Source organism: Vicia villosa, linkage group LG6 (assembly GCF_029867415.1).
Source record: "Vicia villosa cultivar HV-30 ecotype Madison, WI linkage group LG6, Vvil1.0, whole genome shotgun sequence".
In the NCBI taxonomy this organism is placed as follows: domain Eukaryota; kingdom Viridiplantae; phylum Streptophyta; class Magnoliopsida; order Fabales; family Fabaceae; genus Vicia; species Vicia villosa.
Genome location: NC_081185.1, coordinates 116,864,781 through 116,878,397, shown reverse-complemented (window position 1 = coordinate 116,878,397; position 13,617 = coordinate 116,864,781). Strand labels below are relative to the sequence as shown.

The following is a 13,617-nucleotide window of genomic DNA, read 5'->3' as shown; positions in this document are numbered from 1 at the left end:
GATGTTATTATTAAAGATGCTCTAATTAATATCTTATATTTACCACTTAGTATTATTTATATTGAATAAATCAAATGACAAGGTGTCAAAGTTTAATTTGACAATAAATTTCAACCGTTAAAAGAATTGATCCAACGGTGATATTAAATGAAATAAAATAATAAAAATATATATAGTCTATTTTTTTTAAAATAACCTATTTATATGACCATTTGGTCGACTATTATTAACAGTTGAGATTTCGTGTCAAATTAAACTTTAACACCTTGATGTCATTTGATCTTATATATATATATATATATATATATATATATATATATATGGACAAAACTTAGGTACAATTCTTTAGGTGTGGTCTTACTATTTTTCAATGAAAATGTGACAAGTGTATAATTTCCTCTTACAAGTATGCAAATTTCTCCTATTTTCACTCACTAAATAATATTTATGTATATTTGTCATATCTACAATATAAGAAAGTTAAATGTTCTGGAAAAGACCGAACTGTCCCTTTGCTTTGTTAGTGCACCACGTGGCTGGCTTCTTTGCAATCCTTTGCTTCTTACTTTGCCTATCCTACGAGTTGCGACTTACAACGTCTCATTTCTCTGCTTTTTGTAAAATTTGATTTCTAGAACAAACCCAAATCTTTTCCAATTGCTATCTTTCTTGAAAACCCAACTATACTGTTTCCTTTACTCAACCTGTCTTATCATTTCATTACCTAAAATCCCAAACAACTCTCTTTCATCTTCATCGGTAATATCTTCATCTTTATGGGTTTGGAGTTAGAGTTTGGAACTATGATGAATATGGAAGGTTGGTTAGGGTTATCAGAGAGATTTATAGGTTTGGTTGAAGGAAAAACACGGTTGGATTTATGGGTTTGCGATATTTTTCTACACGCCTGGATTTATGGGTTTACGTTCTTCATTTTCTATTTATATTAATTGGTATTTTATTTGTGCATATTTTAGGGTTCCTTCCTCTTTCAGTTTAAAGGTACACAAAAAGACAGATCCACAACCATGGGATAGGGTAGGTTAAATCGGTATTGATTGCTTTTAATTTCAAGTTTAAACTATGAAAATTTATATGTTAATTGTATTGTTTGAAGCTTGCAGGTTGTTTGGCCAATATTATGACTTTATTGATGATAAAAACAGTGAGGAAACATGTGTGTTGTTATTGATGTTAATAGGAAACAGGTATGTTGTTATTGTTATAATTTATAAAATTTGTTGGCTGGAATAATGGGGGAAATTGAAATTGAAATAAGTGATTGCTTCTATGAATACAGATCCATAATGCTGAAAATGCTGTTGGTTTTTAATCTCTTAGTTTTTGTGTTGTCAGCTGCTATAAAAATTTTGCCATATGCGATTTTAGAGCGCCTGAACCATGGTATGCAGCGGTTATGAGAAGTTATAACTCAAGCTATGGAATAGCTGTCATGACAAAACATGGAATAGTTAATTAAAGTAGCTCTGTTATGGATTATCGGTATTGTCGCTAATGATTCTTAAACTAACAGGATGGGAGAATGCCAAATTCTAATAGCTAAACTTTAACACAAAAATTTGGTGAGATTGTTGGGATGTGTTTTAGAAGGAGATGGTGAAGCTTTTGAGTGAAGTTGTTGATACGACTAATTCGAACTTGGCATACACAGCTTCAGATGCTTAGATGTGAGCAATTTAAAAGCTGGTTTTTATGCCATTGTGAGGGATAAGAATATCTTGATCCACAGTTACACGATAAGTAAAAGTTATTCTTCAACTATTCTTTGGAAACTGATAAAAGAGCTTATTACCTACTCTGCTTGTTTTTGTCTTGAAAATTATAGAAATAGAAATTAGAAACACATTAAGAAATTTCATTTTTCCTATTGGTTTGATTGGTTGAGTTTCATGGTTGTTACTTGGTTTGATTGGTTGAGTTTCATGGTTTGGAAGGTTTTGTTCAGGTAGCATGCTTGATGCTCCATGTATTTCACTTATATATCCATTTTTTTGTGGCTTCAATTTCCTGTAGGTTTCCATACTACCGACGTCACGAAAGGGAGTTGCATTTTTGGTGGCATGTAAATGTTATATTTATTCTGCACAACTTCTAACAAGGTAACCAAATCCATGTCGTTACCCGTAATCGAGAGCTTGATGTCTGGAAGTAAACCTTACAAGAACATCAAACCAATGTCATTTGTAATGGAGAACCTATGCTAAATGACATGCCATTGAAAGTTTATGATAACAAGCTCAAACTTTTTATTAATTTTGGCACTGCTATCACAGCCATGGACATCCCGGAGATTCCACATCACAGCTTCAATTTCAAGCCATTTGGAGATTTCTTAAATGGGGATTTTGAAGTCGACCGCTTATATGGTAATTTCTATTAGCATACTTACTCCTAAAATCCCTGTTATTTTCAATCATAATTCCACGTTTTGATATTTTTCTATGCAGATATGATTGGTGTTCTCCACCAAATTCACAGGACCCAAGTTGTTGGAGCTGGCTAAAAGGCTTGCATCATCCTTACATTATACGATGAAAGGTTTATTACAATTCATTTCCACTTCTTCATAAACTAATTTTGATACTAATAAGTGATGATATTTTGTTTACATGGCTGATGGTTCTCATTGAGGTTTATAATTCAAATGCTCACAATTTCGTCAAATTATTACGTAGCTAACTCTTATTGTTGATCTTTAATTATACTGTTCTGCTACAAAATTCCCTTAAATAAGTGAAGACGATGATGATTTGTATGGCGATTTCGATATGGCTGGCACTAGACTTTCCGCATTTACATTCTCTTCAAATCAGAAGAAAAAACAAGTTTTAGTTTCTTTGATTTATCGCATTTTGAACATTAAAGTTAAGTGACTTTATCGACTTTTCGCATTGCAAGAATGATGTGGTTATGAAAGCAACCATTGGAGTTCTTGGAGATACACTACAAGAAATGTTGTCCCCAGCGACATATATTAGCGACGTGCAACACACGTGGCTAAATATTGTCTTTTGCGACGTGACATACACCTCGCTACTAATTTTTTAATTTTAAATAACATTATTGACATAAAGTAGTGAGGCGTCAGACATTGGGGTTTGTAAAAAACATTGCGACGTGAGCTAAACGTCACTATATTAAGTTTTTAAATTAAAATAGATAAAGTTATAACATTCACATAGGGGGAAATTCAAATTTTAAAAAAATTGGTTGTGACGTTACTTACACGTCGCAACATTTATTGGAAAATTACAACGTTCCTTTGACCTGACATGGTTTCAGAACATCATTAATTGTTATTACCGTTTGAGTGTAGCGACGTGTAACTCACGTGGCAAGTTGCGACGTGATGTTAACGTCGCTGATGTGTTAATACATACACGCATTTCTCCTTCTCCCCCTTTACCATTTCAAACAGATTTTCCTTCTTCCCCTTCTCTGCAACTCATCAAAAACCCCCATTTCCTACACAAACCCAAATTTTCTCCTCTCCCAAAATCCCCAATCTTTCAATCTCATTCAATTGCACTACAAGGTATTCAATGTATTTTATAATTGTGTGTTCATACTGTTTTATGCTGTCAATATATAGTTTAATTTTTTTTTCATTTAATTTGAAGGAAGAAGAAGGTGAAGGAGGAGAAGAAGGTAAAGGAAGAAGAAGGTGAAGGAAGAAGAAGGAGGAGTAGATTGAAGAAGAGGTAAGTTTTTAAACATTTTTTTAAGTTTTTTTTTTAATTAAGTTATTTTTTAATTAGGTTATTATAAAACGAAATTATAGATTAAATATTATGTTGTTGTTTAAATTTAATTAGGATATTAATTTAGGGTGTAATATATTTTCCAATATTGTTTAAATATTAATAGAAAAATGTTTAGATTTATTATGTTAGAAAAATGTTTAGAATAATATATAGAAAAATGTTTAGAAAAATGTTTAACTATTATATATGTATTTTAGAATTTTAAAAATTAAAAGAAAAATGTATTTTCCAATATATGTTATGTTATTGTTATTATATTAAAAATACATTTTTTAAAATTAAAATATATATTAAAAGTAGAATATATGTTATATGGTGTATTTAAAATAAAATAAAATAAAATATAATATGATTATATGGTATATTTCTAAAATTGAAATATATATGTTATTGTTATTGAATTGAAAATACATTTTTTAAATTAAAATATATATTAAAAGTATAATATATATTATATATGTATATTTAAAATAAAAATACATAAGTAATCACATGCATCATAAATAATTTTTAGATTTATTTTTAAAATCTGTTTTTTATTTTCTAAATAAAATATATGTATTTTATGATATTAATCTTAAAAACTGAATATTAATAAAAAAGAATATATGTTAAATAGAAAAAGAATATATGTTATGTTATTATTATTATATTAAAATACATTTTTTTAAAAATTAAAATATATATTAAAAGTAGAATATAAGTTATATGGTATATTTAAATTAAAATAAAATATAATATGATTATATGGTATATTTCTAAAATTGAAATATATATGTTATTGTTATTAAATTGAAAATACATTTTTTTAAATTAAAATATATATTAAAAGTATAATATATATTTTATAGGTAAATTTAAAATAAGAAAATATAAGTAATCACATGCATCATAAATAATGTTTAGATTTATTTTTAAAATCTATTTTTTATTTTCTAAATAAAATATATGTATTTTATGATATTAATCTTAAAAACTGAATATTAATAAAAAAGAATATATGTTAAATAGAAAAAGAATATATGTTATGTTATTATTATTATATTAAAATACATTTTTTTTAAAAATTAAAATATATATTAAAAGTAGAATATAAGTTATATGGTATATTTAAAATAAAATAAAATATAATATGATTATATGGTATATTTCTAAAATTGAAATATATATGTTATTGTTATTAAATTGAAAATACATTTTTTTAAATTAAAATATATATTAAAAGTATAATATATATTATATAGGTAAATTTAAAATAAGAAAATATAAGTAATCACATGCATCATAAATAATGTTTAGATTTATTTTTAAAATCTATTTTTTATTTTCTAAATAAAATATATGTATTTTATGATATTAATCTTAAAAACTGAATATTACTAAAAAAGAATATATGTTAAATAGAAAAAGAATATATGTTATGTTATTGTTATTATATTAAAAATATAACATGTGTAGTTAAAAATATTTAATAGTAGTATTTTTATTAAATAATATTTTCAATATGTGTAGTTTAAAATGTGTAGTTAATAAAATAGTAACTTTATGGTTAACATATATTCAATATAACATGTGTAGTATACGTCTAAAAATAATATTAACTTGATTAATATTACTAACTCAAAAAGACAATGATTGTATAAATGTGCAGTATGGAATATTATCGGTATTATCGTAGTTGGATGTACGATAGAACATTTCCAGGAAGAATGGGACTTAAACCCAATTTTATAGTAGGAGTTGAAGGGTTTATCAGTTTGGCGTTTGCTCAGGAATTATGTCGAAGCGAAGGAGGAGTTAGGTGTCCCTGTCTTAAATGTGAATGTAGACCAATAATTAGTGACCCACAGGAAATAACAGCTCATTTGCATAGAAGGGGTTTCATTGCAAATTATTGGGTTTGGACGTTTAACGGTGAAGAACTGCCTAGTAACGTACCAGAGACTAGCAACTCTCATGCTTCAAGTAGTCGGCCGCCTGTGGAATATGAGGAAAACTTTAATCTGATTGGTGACATGGTTGAGGATGCTTTTGGTGTGAACGTGACTTATGATGAGCCTGAAGATTTTGGTGGGGAAGAGATGCCGAATGAGGAAGCGCAGAAATTTTATCAGTTGTTGAATGAGATGAATACGCCGTTGTTTGATGGATCGTCTGACTCAAAGTTATCAATGTGTGTGAGATTGTTGGCCGCCAAGGCAAATTGGAATGTTCCTGATAAGTGTTTGGAATTCTTCGTAAAGATGATGTTGGACTCAACTGCAATGAAAGACAACTTGCCTACAACATTTTATGAAGCAAAGAAGTTGGTGTCGAAGTTGGGCTTAAGAGTAAGAAAGATTGATTGTTGCATTAATGGCTGTATGTTGTTCTACGACAATGAGTTTGGTACTCAAGATGGGTTGTTGGAGGAATGTAAGTTTTGTATGAGTCCAAGATATAAAGTTCCAAGTAGAGCCGTTAACACTAATCAAGACCGTGTAGCAGTAAAGTCCATGTTTTATCTTCCGATAATACCAAGGTTAAAAAGAATGTTTGCTTCAATGCACAGTGCAAGTCAAATGACATGGCATCACACAAATAACACAAGTCCAGGCACTATGCGGCATCCATCTGATGGCGAGGCATGGAAGCACTTTGATCGAATGCATCCTGATTTTGCCGCAGAACCTAGAAATGTCAGGTTGGGATTATGCTCTGATGGATTTACTCCATATGTCCAAGGGTCGGGAACTGCATATTCTTGTTGGCCAGTTATTGTAACCCCTTACAACCTCCCTCCTGAGATGTGCATGACAAAACCATACATGTTTTTGACGTGCGTCATTCCAGGACCTTCGAGTCCAAAAGCAGGAATTGATGTGTATTTACAACCTTTAATTGATGATTTGAAGAGATTGTGGATTGGAGAATGGACTTATGATATATCACGTAAAGAAAACTTTACAATGCGAGCTTCATTGATGTGGACCATCAACGACTTTCCAGCATATGGCATGTTGTCTGGTTGGGGTACGTATGGCAAAATGGGTTGGCCGCATTGCATGGGAAACAACAAAGGGTTCACGTTGGATAAAGGTGGGAAAAGCTCGTGGTTTGACTGTCACCGCAGATTCCTACCACGAAATCACTCCTATAGAAGAAACATGACAAACTTTAAAAAAGATGTACGAGTGAAAGATGCGCCTCCGCCTCGATTGTCACCATGGGCTATATGGGAACAAGTTAGTGAGCTACCAAAATTTACAGATACTGGCAAAGAATGCCGAATTGAAGGATACGGAGTCACGCACAATTGGACAAAAAGAAGTATATTTTGGGACCTCCCGTATTGGAAGGATAACTTGTTGCGCCATAATCTAGATGTTATGCATATTGAGAAGAATTTTTTTGATAATGTATTTAACACCGTGATGGATGTGAAACGCAAAACGAAAGATAATGAAAAGGCCAGACAAGACATGGAAAAATGGTGTAACAGAAGAGAGTTGGAGTTGAGGCCTCTACCGAATGGAAAGTTATTAAAACCCAAGGCTTGTTTCACTCTGACTTCCCAAGAAGCTAAAGCTGTTTGTCGATGGCTAAAAGATTTGAGAATGCCCGATGGCTATTCATCAAATTTATCAAGGTGTGCTGACCCTAACACTGGGAAGTTGCATGGAATGAAAAGTCACGATTGTCACATTTTCATGGAACAATTGTTATCAATTGCATTTGGCTCTCTACCCAAACATGTTCTTGATCCACTGACTGAAATTAGTCAGTTTTTTAGAGATATTTGTGCGTCATCTTTAAAAGTGGAAGACATCATGAAGTTGGACCACAACATTGCAATCATTCTTTGTAAGTTGGAACAAGTATTTCCGCCTGGTTTCTTCGACTCAGTGGAACATTTACCTGTGCATCTTGCATATGAAGCCTTTCTTGGTGGACCAGTTCAATATAGGTGGATGTATCCGTTTGAAAGGTTCATGGGTGATTCAAAGCGATCAGTGAAGAATAAAGCAAGAGTTGAAGGTTCTATATGTGCACATTACCTGCATCGAGAAACATCACATTTTTGCAGTCATTATTTCAATCACTTGATGTTAACTCCTAGAACCATACGGAATCCGGTAAATGTCAACCAGAGGAGTCAATTCACCTTATCAGTATTCGGTCTTCCAGGTCGACCTTCTGGAAAGAAGAGTGTGCATTGGTTGACCCAGAAAGAAATGCAATCCGCACATGTCCATGTCTTGATCAACTGCGTCGAAGTTAAACAATACCTTGAGTAAGTTTACCCAATAGTTTTTTTACCTTTGTTGACAATGTCTGTATACCAAACTTATTTAACTTATGGTGTATATTTTGTAGGGAATTTAACAATGCCTATTTTCATAGTACCGGTGTACAGTCAACATCCGGCGTCATTCATGCTCAATTTCCCTTATGGTTCAAGCAAAGATTGTCTACCGTTTTTCCACCAACTCCAGAAATACTCCATTTGAGAAACTTGGCAGAAGGCCCTATCCAAAGCGCAAATGAATGGCACACATACTTCGTGAACGGATATAAGTTTCACACTGAGGCATGGACCGAAGGGAAAAAAACCATAAACAGTGGTGTATTTGTAAAAGGAGTTACAGATGGTGGTGAAGATGACTTTTATGGAGTTATTAAACATATCTACGAGTTGGTATACCATTACATGGATTCAGACAATAAAGTTGTCTTGTTTTATTGTGAATGGTATGATCCAAGTAGAGGCACGAAAATAGACAGGTCATACGGTACTGTTGAGATTCAAATGAACCGGAAATACAAAGAGTATGATCCTTTCATAATGTCAAATATTGTTAGGCAAGTTTATTATGTACCTTATCCTTCATTTGTGACATGTAAAAGAGGGTGGTGTGTTGTAATAAAAACAAAACCGCAAGGTCATATTGAAGCTGGCGATCAAGTAGAAGATGTTGCCTATCAAGTTGATGATGTTGATCAAATTAATGAAGTGGTTGCAGCTGAAGACATTACAAGTTTGTCTGATACAATTGTTGAGGGACATCAAGTTGATGCATCTATATTGTTGGTTGAAAATAATGTGGATGAAGAGAATGATGAAGAGAATGAATCCGATGACAACAATGAAGAGAATGGCGAAGATAACGACGAAGATAATAATGAAGAGAATGATGAAGAGAATGATGAAGAGAATGATGTGGATAGCGAAGATGAAGAATAAATAAACATTGAATGTATATTTATATGTTAATGAATATCTATTTATGTGTTAATGAATATCTATTTATGTGTTAATGAATATCTATTTATGTGTTAATGAATATCTATTTATGTGTTAATGAATATTTATTTATGTGTTAAAAAAATAGGTAAAATGCCACCTAAGAGTAGAGATAGTGGTAAGAAGTCCCAACGTCCGAGGATAGTAGTATGTGAGGCGCCTCCCATGGCCGTGTCTTCCCGCCCTCAGAGTGTTGATTATATGTCTTTAGCCAGTACTCAGGCTTTTACCCCATTACTCTCCTCCCACACATTCCCGTCTGGGGTACCGCCATCCTTCCAGTACTCAGCGGTACCGCCATCCTTCCAGCATCCTGGTGTGCCCTCGTCCTTCCAGCAGGCGGGAGGACCTAGCTTTCCATTCACACATACTGGTGTGCCCCCGCTCAGCTTTCCATTCGCCCATACTGGCATGCCTTCATCCTTCCAGCATACTGGAGGATCTGGTTTCTCATATCCCATGCAGATGACTTCCTCCTTTCAGCATACGGGAGGATCCAGTAGTACACCTCCGACACAGGCTGGACGATCTCCTAGTCCACGCCCCACACAGGCTGGACGATCTCCCCGTCCACGTCCGACACAGGCTGGACGATCTCCTAGTCCACGCCCCACACAGGTTGGAGGCTCACGCACCCCACATCCCACACATGTACCAGCCCGTGAGGTTGATGAGGCAGTTGATGAGATAGACGGAGCTGATCTTCGTGGGAGGGATGATCCTGATGAGATTCATGTCGTTGACGGTAGATTTTGGATTCATCCCGAAGGAAGCAAGTAAGTTTCCTATTTAAAAACTTTTATAGTATGTATATATTTTCATTTTTTGCATAAATTTATATCTAACATTTTCATTTTTTCTTTCAGTTTTACTCCGAGTCGGACTGCTGCAAGGATTGTTAACTATATAGTTCAGCAGATGTATAAATCAGCTTTTAAGAGCTATGGGGACGTCGATAATAAAGATGAATGGTTTAGAATGTTTAAGGTATTGTTATTTAAGTTGTGCATTTAATTTATTTTTTTAGTTATGGTTATTTAAATGAAATTCTCATTATAATTACTTAACATTTTATTTTGATGTCATACAAAATATTATTGCAGGAGAAATGCGTGTGGGATCCATTGAGTGAAAAAACCGTTCAGAAAGTTTTCAACACCAGATGCTCTAAAAGAATGTCTGATATGCTGCGGCGAGTAAGGGAGAATTATGAGCTTCACGGCATCCGTCCTAGCTGGATAGGCGAGGAGGTTTTTCAGGAGCTTGTAATATATTGGAGGACTCCAGAATTCCGGGCTAAATCAGAAACGTTTAAGAAGATGAGGGCATCTGAAAAGGGCGGTTGTGTCAACACAGTTGGAAGTATTAGCACCGCCGAGCATGCCCGACGAATGGTAAAAGTTTTAAAATTTTTAAGTTACATCTTTATTCATAATATAATTTACTAATTATTTTTAATTATATTATATAGGCTAAGCAGTTGGGGAGAAGACCATTGATGCCTGAGCTGATTTCGAGGACCCGGACAAGGAGATCAGGAGGTGTTGTCGACGAGCGCACGAGGATGTATCTTGTAAGTGAAATTTACGTTGTTTATTTTTTTTATATTGGTACAAAGTTTGTGATGTGAATTTCATGTGGCAATTGATAAATTGCCACGTGAAAATCATGTGGCAAATCATAAGTTGTGGCGTGGAAATCACGTGGCAAAGTTGTAATATATTTTAATTTATAATATGTATATATTTATTTAGTATTATTAAATATGCATTTAAATATTTAACTTAATTTTTTTATTGAATATGTGTGCAGGAAGAATATGATAGGCGACTTGCCATTTTTCTAGAAAATAATCCTCAATTCATGCCAGCAGAGGGGGAGCCGCTTAACGCGGATGTTGATCACTACATTTGGTGTGACGTTATTAACGATAAAGGGCCTAATGGTTGCTTTTTTGGGGCTGGAAATTTGGCGTCCAGCTATAGATCTGGTGACCGTAATCTGTTCCAAAGAGTTCAGGATGGAGAGGGTGGATCGCGTCAACCAAATCTGACACAGGAACAATCTGAACTAATAAGGCAAATGGCAAGACGCGAAAGTGAGGCCCAGTTGGAGGTGATGCGGAAGAGGCAGGCTGATATGGAGGAGCAGCATGCGCGACAGATGGAGGGCATTATGAAGAAACAAGCTGAGATGGAGGAGCAGATGAGACGGTTTATGCAAGGAGGTGGAAATTACAGTAATGTTCCTCCTCAAGATCAGCCGGAGGATGACGGAGTGGCGGATGATTTTAATCCGGATAATTATTTTCCGGATGATGATGCTTCTTAAAAACATTTTGTATTTTATTTGTTTTTAATTTATTTTTATGTAACTTATTATACATTTTAATTCATTAAAATATTAGTTTTAAATGTTTAGTTTTATTTAATTGAATTAATTATATAAATTAATTATATGAATTTATTTTATAAAATTTTATTATATTAATTTTATTATATAAATTTTATTTTATAGAATTTATTATATAAAATTTATTATATATATTTTATTATATATTAATTTTATTATATAAATAAATAAATTAATTATATAAAATGAAATAGCTCCTGCATATTAAATTTAAAAAAAAAAAAGCATTTAATGTAGTGACGTGGAGACCACGTCGCTACACTAGTCAACAAACGTACCTGTCCCACCTGCCACACCTGTTGTGTGTGCAGAGACATGTTCCCCATGTAACTCTGTTGCGACGTGGTAGGCACGTCGCTACATGGTTGCCACTTTGGCTCCTGCGACATAGAGCCCCACGTCGCTACTTTTCAGTTGCCACGTGATATTGGATGTTGCGACGTTGGTTCCACGTCGCTGCACAGCTTCTTTTTTATAGTGATATAGCTGATACATTTGGAAGCAATGCCGATTCTTTAATTGATGTTGAAACTGTTTGTAAGATATTGGAACTGACACTAAATATCTTATGTTGAAAGATTTTGAGATAAAATCTCACAATGACAATTCAAAACCTTTTTGCTACTATAGGACCTGATAAAGAGAATCCTCTGACACTGTTACAAGCATGACACAATGGTTTCCTCCTTAACGACTCAAATGCTGGCCACAGGTTAAAGTTGATAGACAAGGAAGAATATGGAATGATGACACATTTTTATTTGGGTTTCTTCCTAAGCATTGCCACACAATTGATACACATTTGCCAGGGTATCCATGCATTATTTTCTGCATGTATTCACATTTGGTAGACAATATAATAAACAAAGAAAGTGGCATGTTACATGGAAGTAACCAGCAAAAATAAACAAAGAAACTGAATATTATCAGTTAGAAAGAGCAGGGGATCCTTGCTTTTCAATGAATGTTTAATAGCAAATATTTCAGTAAGTAAATCCATTTGTTTTATGTAGGCTATTTGATTTTGTTTGTTGAAATGACACAGAGTTCTCTTTGCTGTCATATGTCTCAATGTTATTAATGTAGCATTTTTTCATTTGTAAGGTCATGTTTATTGATGTTTTTTTAATGAATTTTTGAAGCAACCAGTATAAGATACATTGTTTATCTTACTATTATTTCACCATCTATTTAGTTTAACATGGCTCTAAAAGAAAATATCTTGAATCATATCTCCCAACAGAAAAGAAAATATAATTGTTAATGAATTATAATTATAATTATTAAATAAATATGAGATGCTGAATATTATAATTTCTTTTTCATATTATAATTTAATTACATATTTTATTTTGTTTATAGTATTTTTCCAATGTTATAAAATTTATTATATATATCATGTTGCTGATATTATTTTAAAATATATAATTAAAATAATGATGGAATCAGTAAGAAAAAGAAAGAAAACTAAAGTGTACAATTTTGTAAAAAATATACTTGCAAGACATTCAATAATCATTTGTATCAGTTTAGTATGATTTGCTATTTCGACATAAGTATATAGTCTATAGCCTTCTACAAATGAGTTGTTTGAAATATTTTATAGCCTAAATTGTATTATTATACAATAAAATTTATTATTTCAAATTTTATAATTGTATTTAAATAAATTATATATCAATTTAATTTATCATTTTAGTGATTTGATAAATATTTCTTTTTAAATATTTTCAGTAATTAATGATTTTATAATAACAATTGTATATCATTTCATCTATATTATGTTTTGTGAATCTTAAATTAACATCCCTCATTCGAATTTTCAAACTTTTTTTTGCGTTTGTAATACATTATTCATCTTAAGATTTGATTTACCCGTGCGTTTGTAAACAAAAATGAGACTTTTGACAAAAATTATTATCATGAAGAGAATGTGAAATAATAATTTGTTTACCTATAATTACATATATTTAAAAATGATGATTTAGATGTTGAAAATTATATTTTACTAACGATGAAGTGATTTGTTAAAATATTTAATTATTATTTTTTCACGGGTACCAGATATTTTTCTATACATTCAATTATTGATTTTCACGGGTACCAGACATTTTTTTATACATTTAATTATTATTT

General features: G+C 32.2%; 1 protein-coding gene and 2 long non-coding RNA genes across 3 annotated transcripts; all 3 read left to right on the top strand.

Moving 5' to 3' along the window:
* Positions 1 to 2,009: 2,009 nt before the first annotated feature.
* LOC131612178 (uncharacterized) lies at positions 2,010 to 2,580 on the top strand. Its single transcript, XR_009287312.1, has 3 exons — positions 2,010 to 2,120; positions 2,295 to 2,387; positions 2,469 to 2,580. It is a non-coding gene; the product is annotated as an uncharacterized LOC131612178 (long non-coding RNA).
* Positions 2,581 to 9,480: 6,900 nt separating this feature from the next.
* Positions 9,481 to 10,568, top strand: LOC131614474 (uncharacterized). Its single transcript, XM_058886049.1, has 4 exons — positions 9,481 to 9,845; positions 9,936 to 10,056; positions 10,173 to 10,246; positions 10,541 to 10,568. The coding sequence occupies exons 1-4, from the start codon at positions 9,481 to 9,483 to the stop codon at positions 10,566 to 10,568; spliced, it is 588 nt and encodes a 195-aa protein (XP_058742032.1).
* A 1,392-nt stretch (positions 10,569 to 11,960) lies between these two features.
* LOC131612177 (uncharacterized) lies at positions 11,961 to 12,543 on the top strand. Its single transcript, XR_009287311.1, has 2 exons — positions 11,961 to 12,018; positions 12,112 to 12,543. It is a non-coding gene; the product is annotated as an uncharacterized LOC131612177 (long non-coding RNA).
* Positions 12,544 to 13,617: the final 1,074 nt, after the last annotated feature.

Bases quoted from the DNA above. Each gene is read 5' to 3' on its own strand.
- LOC131614474 (XM_058886049.1), top strand. From the start codon at position 9,481: ATGCCTTCATCCTTCCAGCATACTGGAGGATCTGGTTTCTCATATCCC. The intron at 9,846-9,935 runs GTAAGTTTCCTA...TTTTTCTTTCAG, and splicing joins ATTCATCCCGAAGGAAGCAA to TTTTACTCCGAGTCGGACTG. The intron at 10,247-10,540 runs GTCTGATATGCT...TATATTATATAG, and splicing joins ACCAGATGCTCTAAAAGAAT to GCTAAGCAGTTGGGGAGAAG.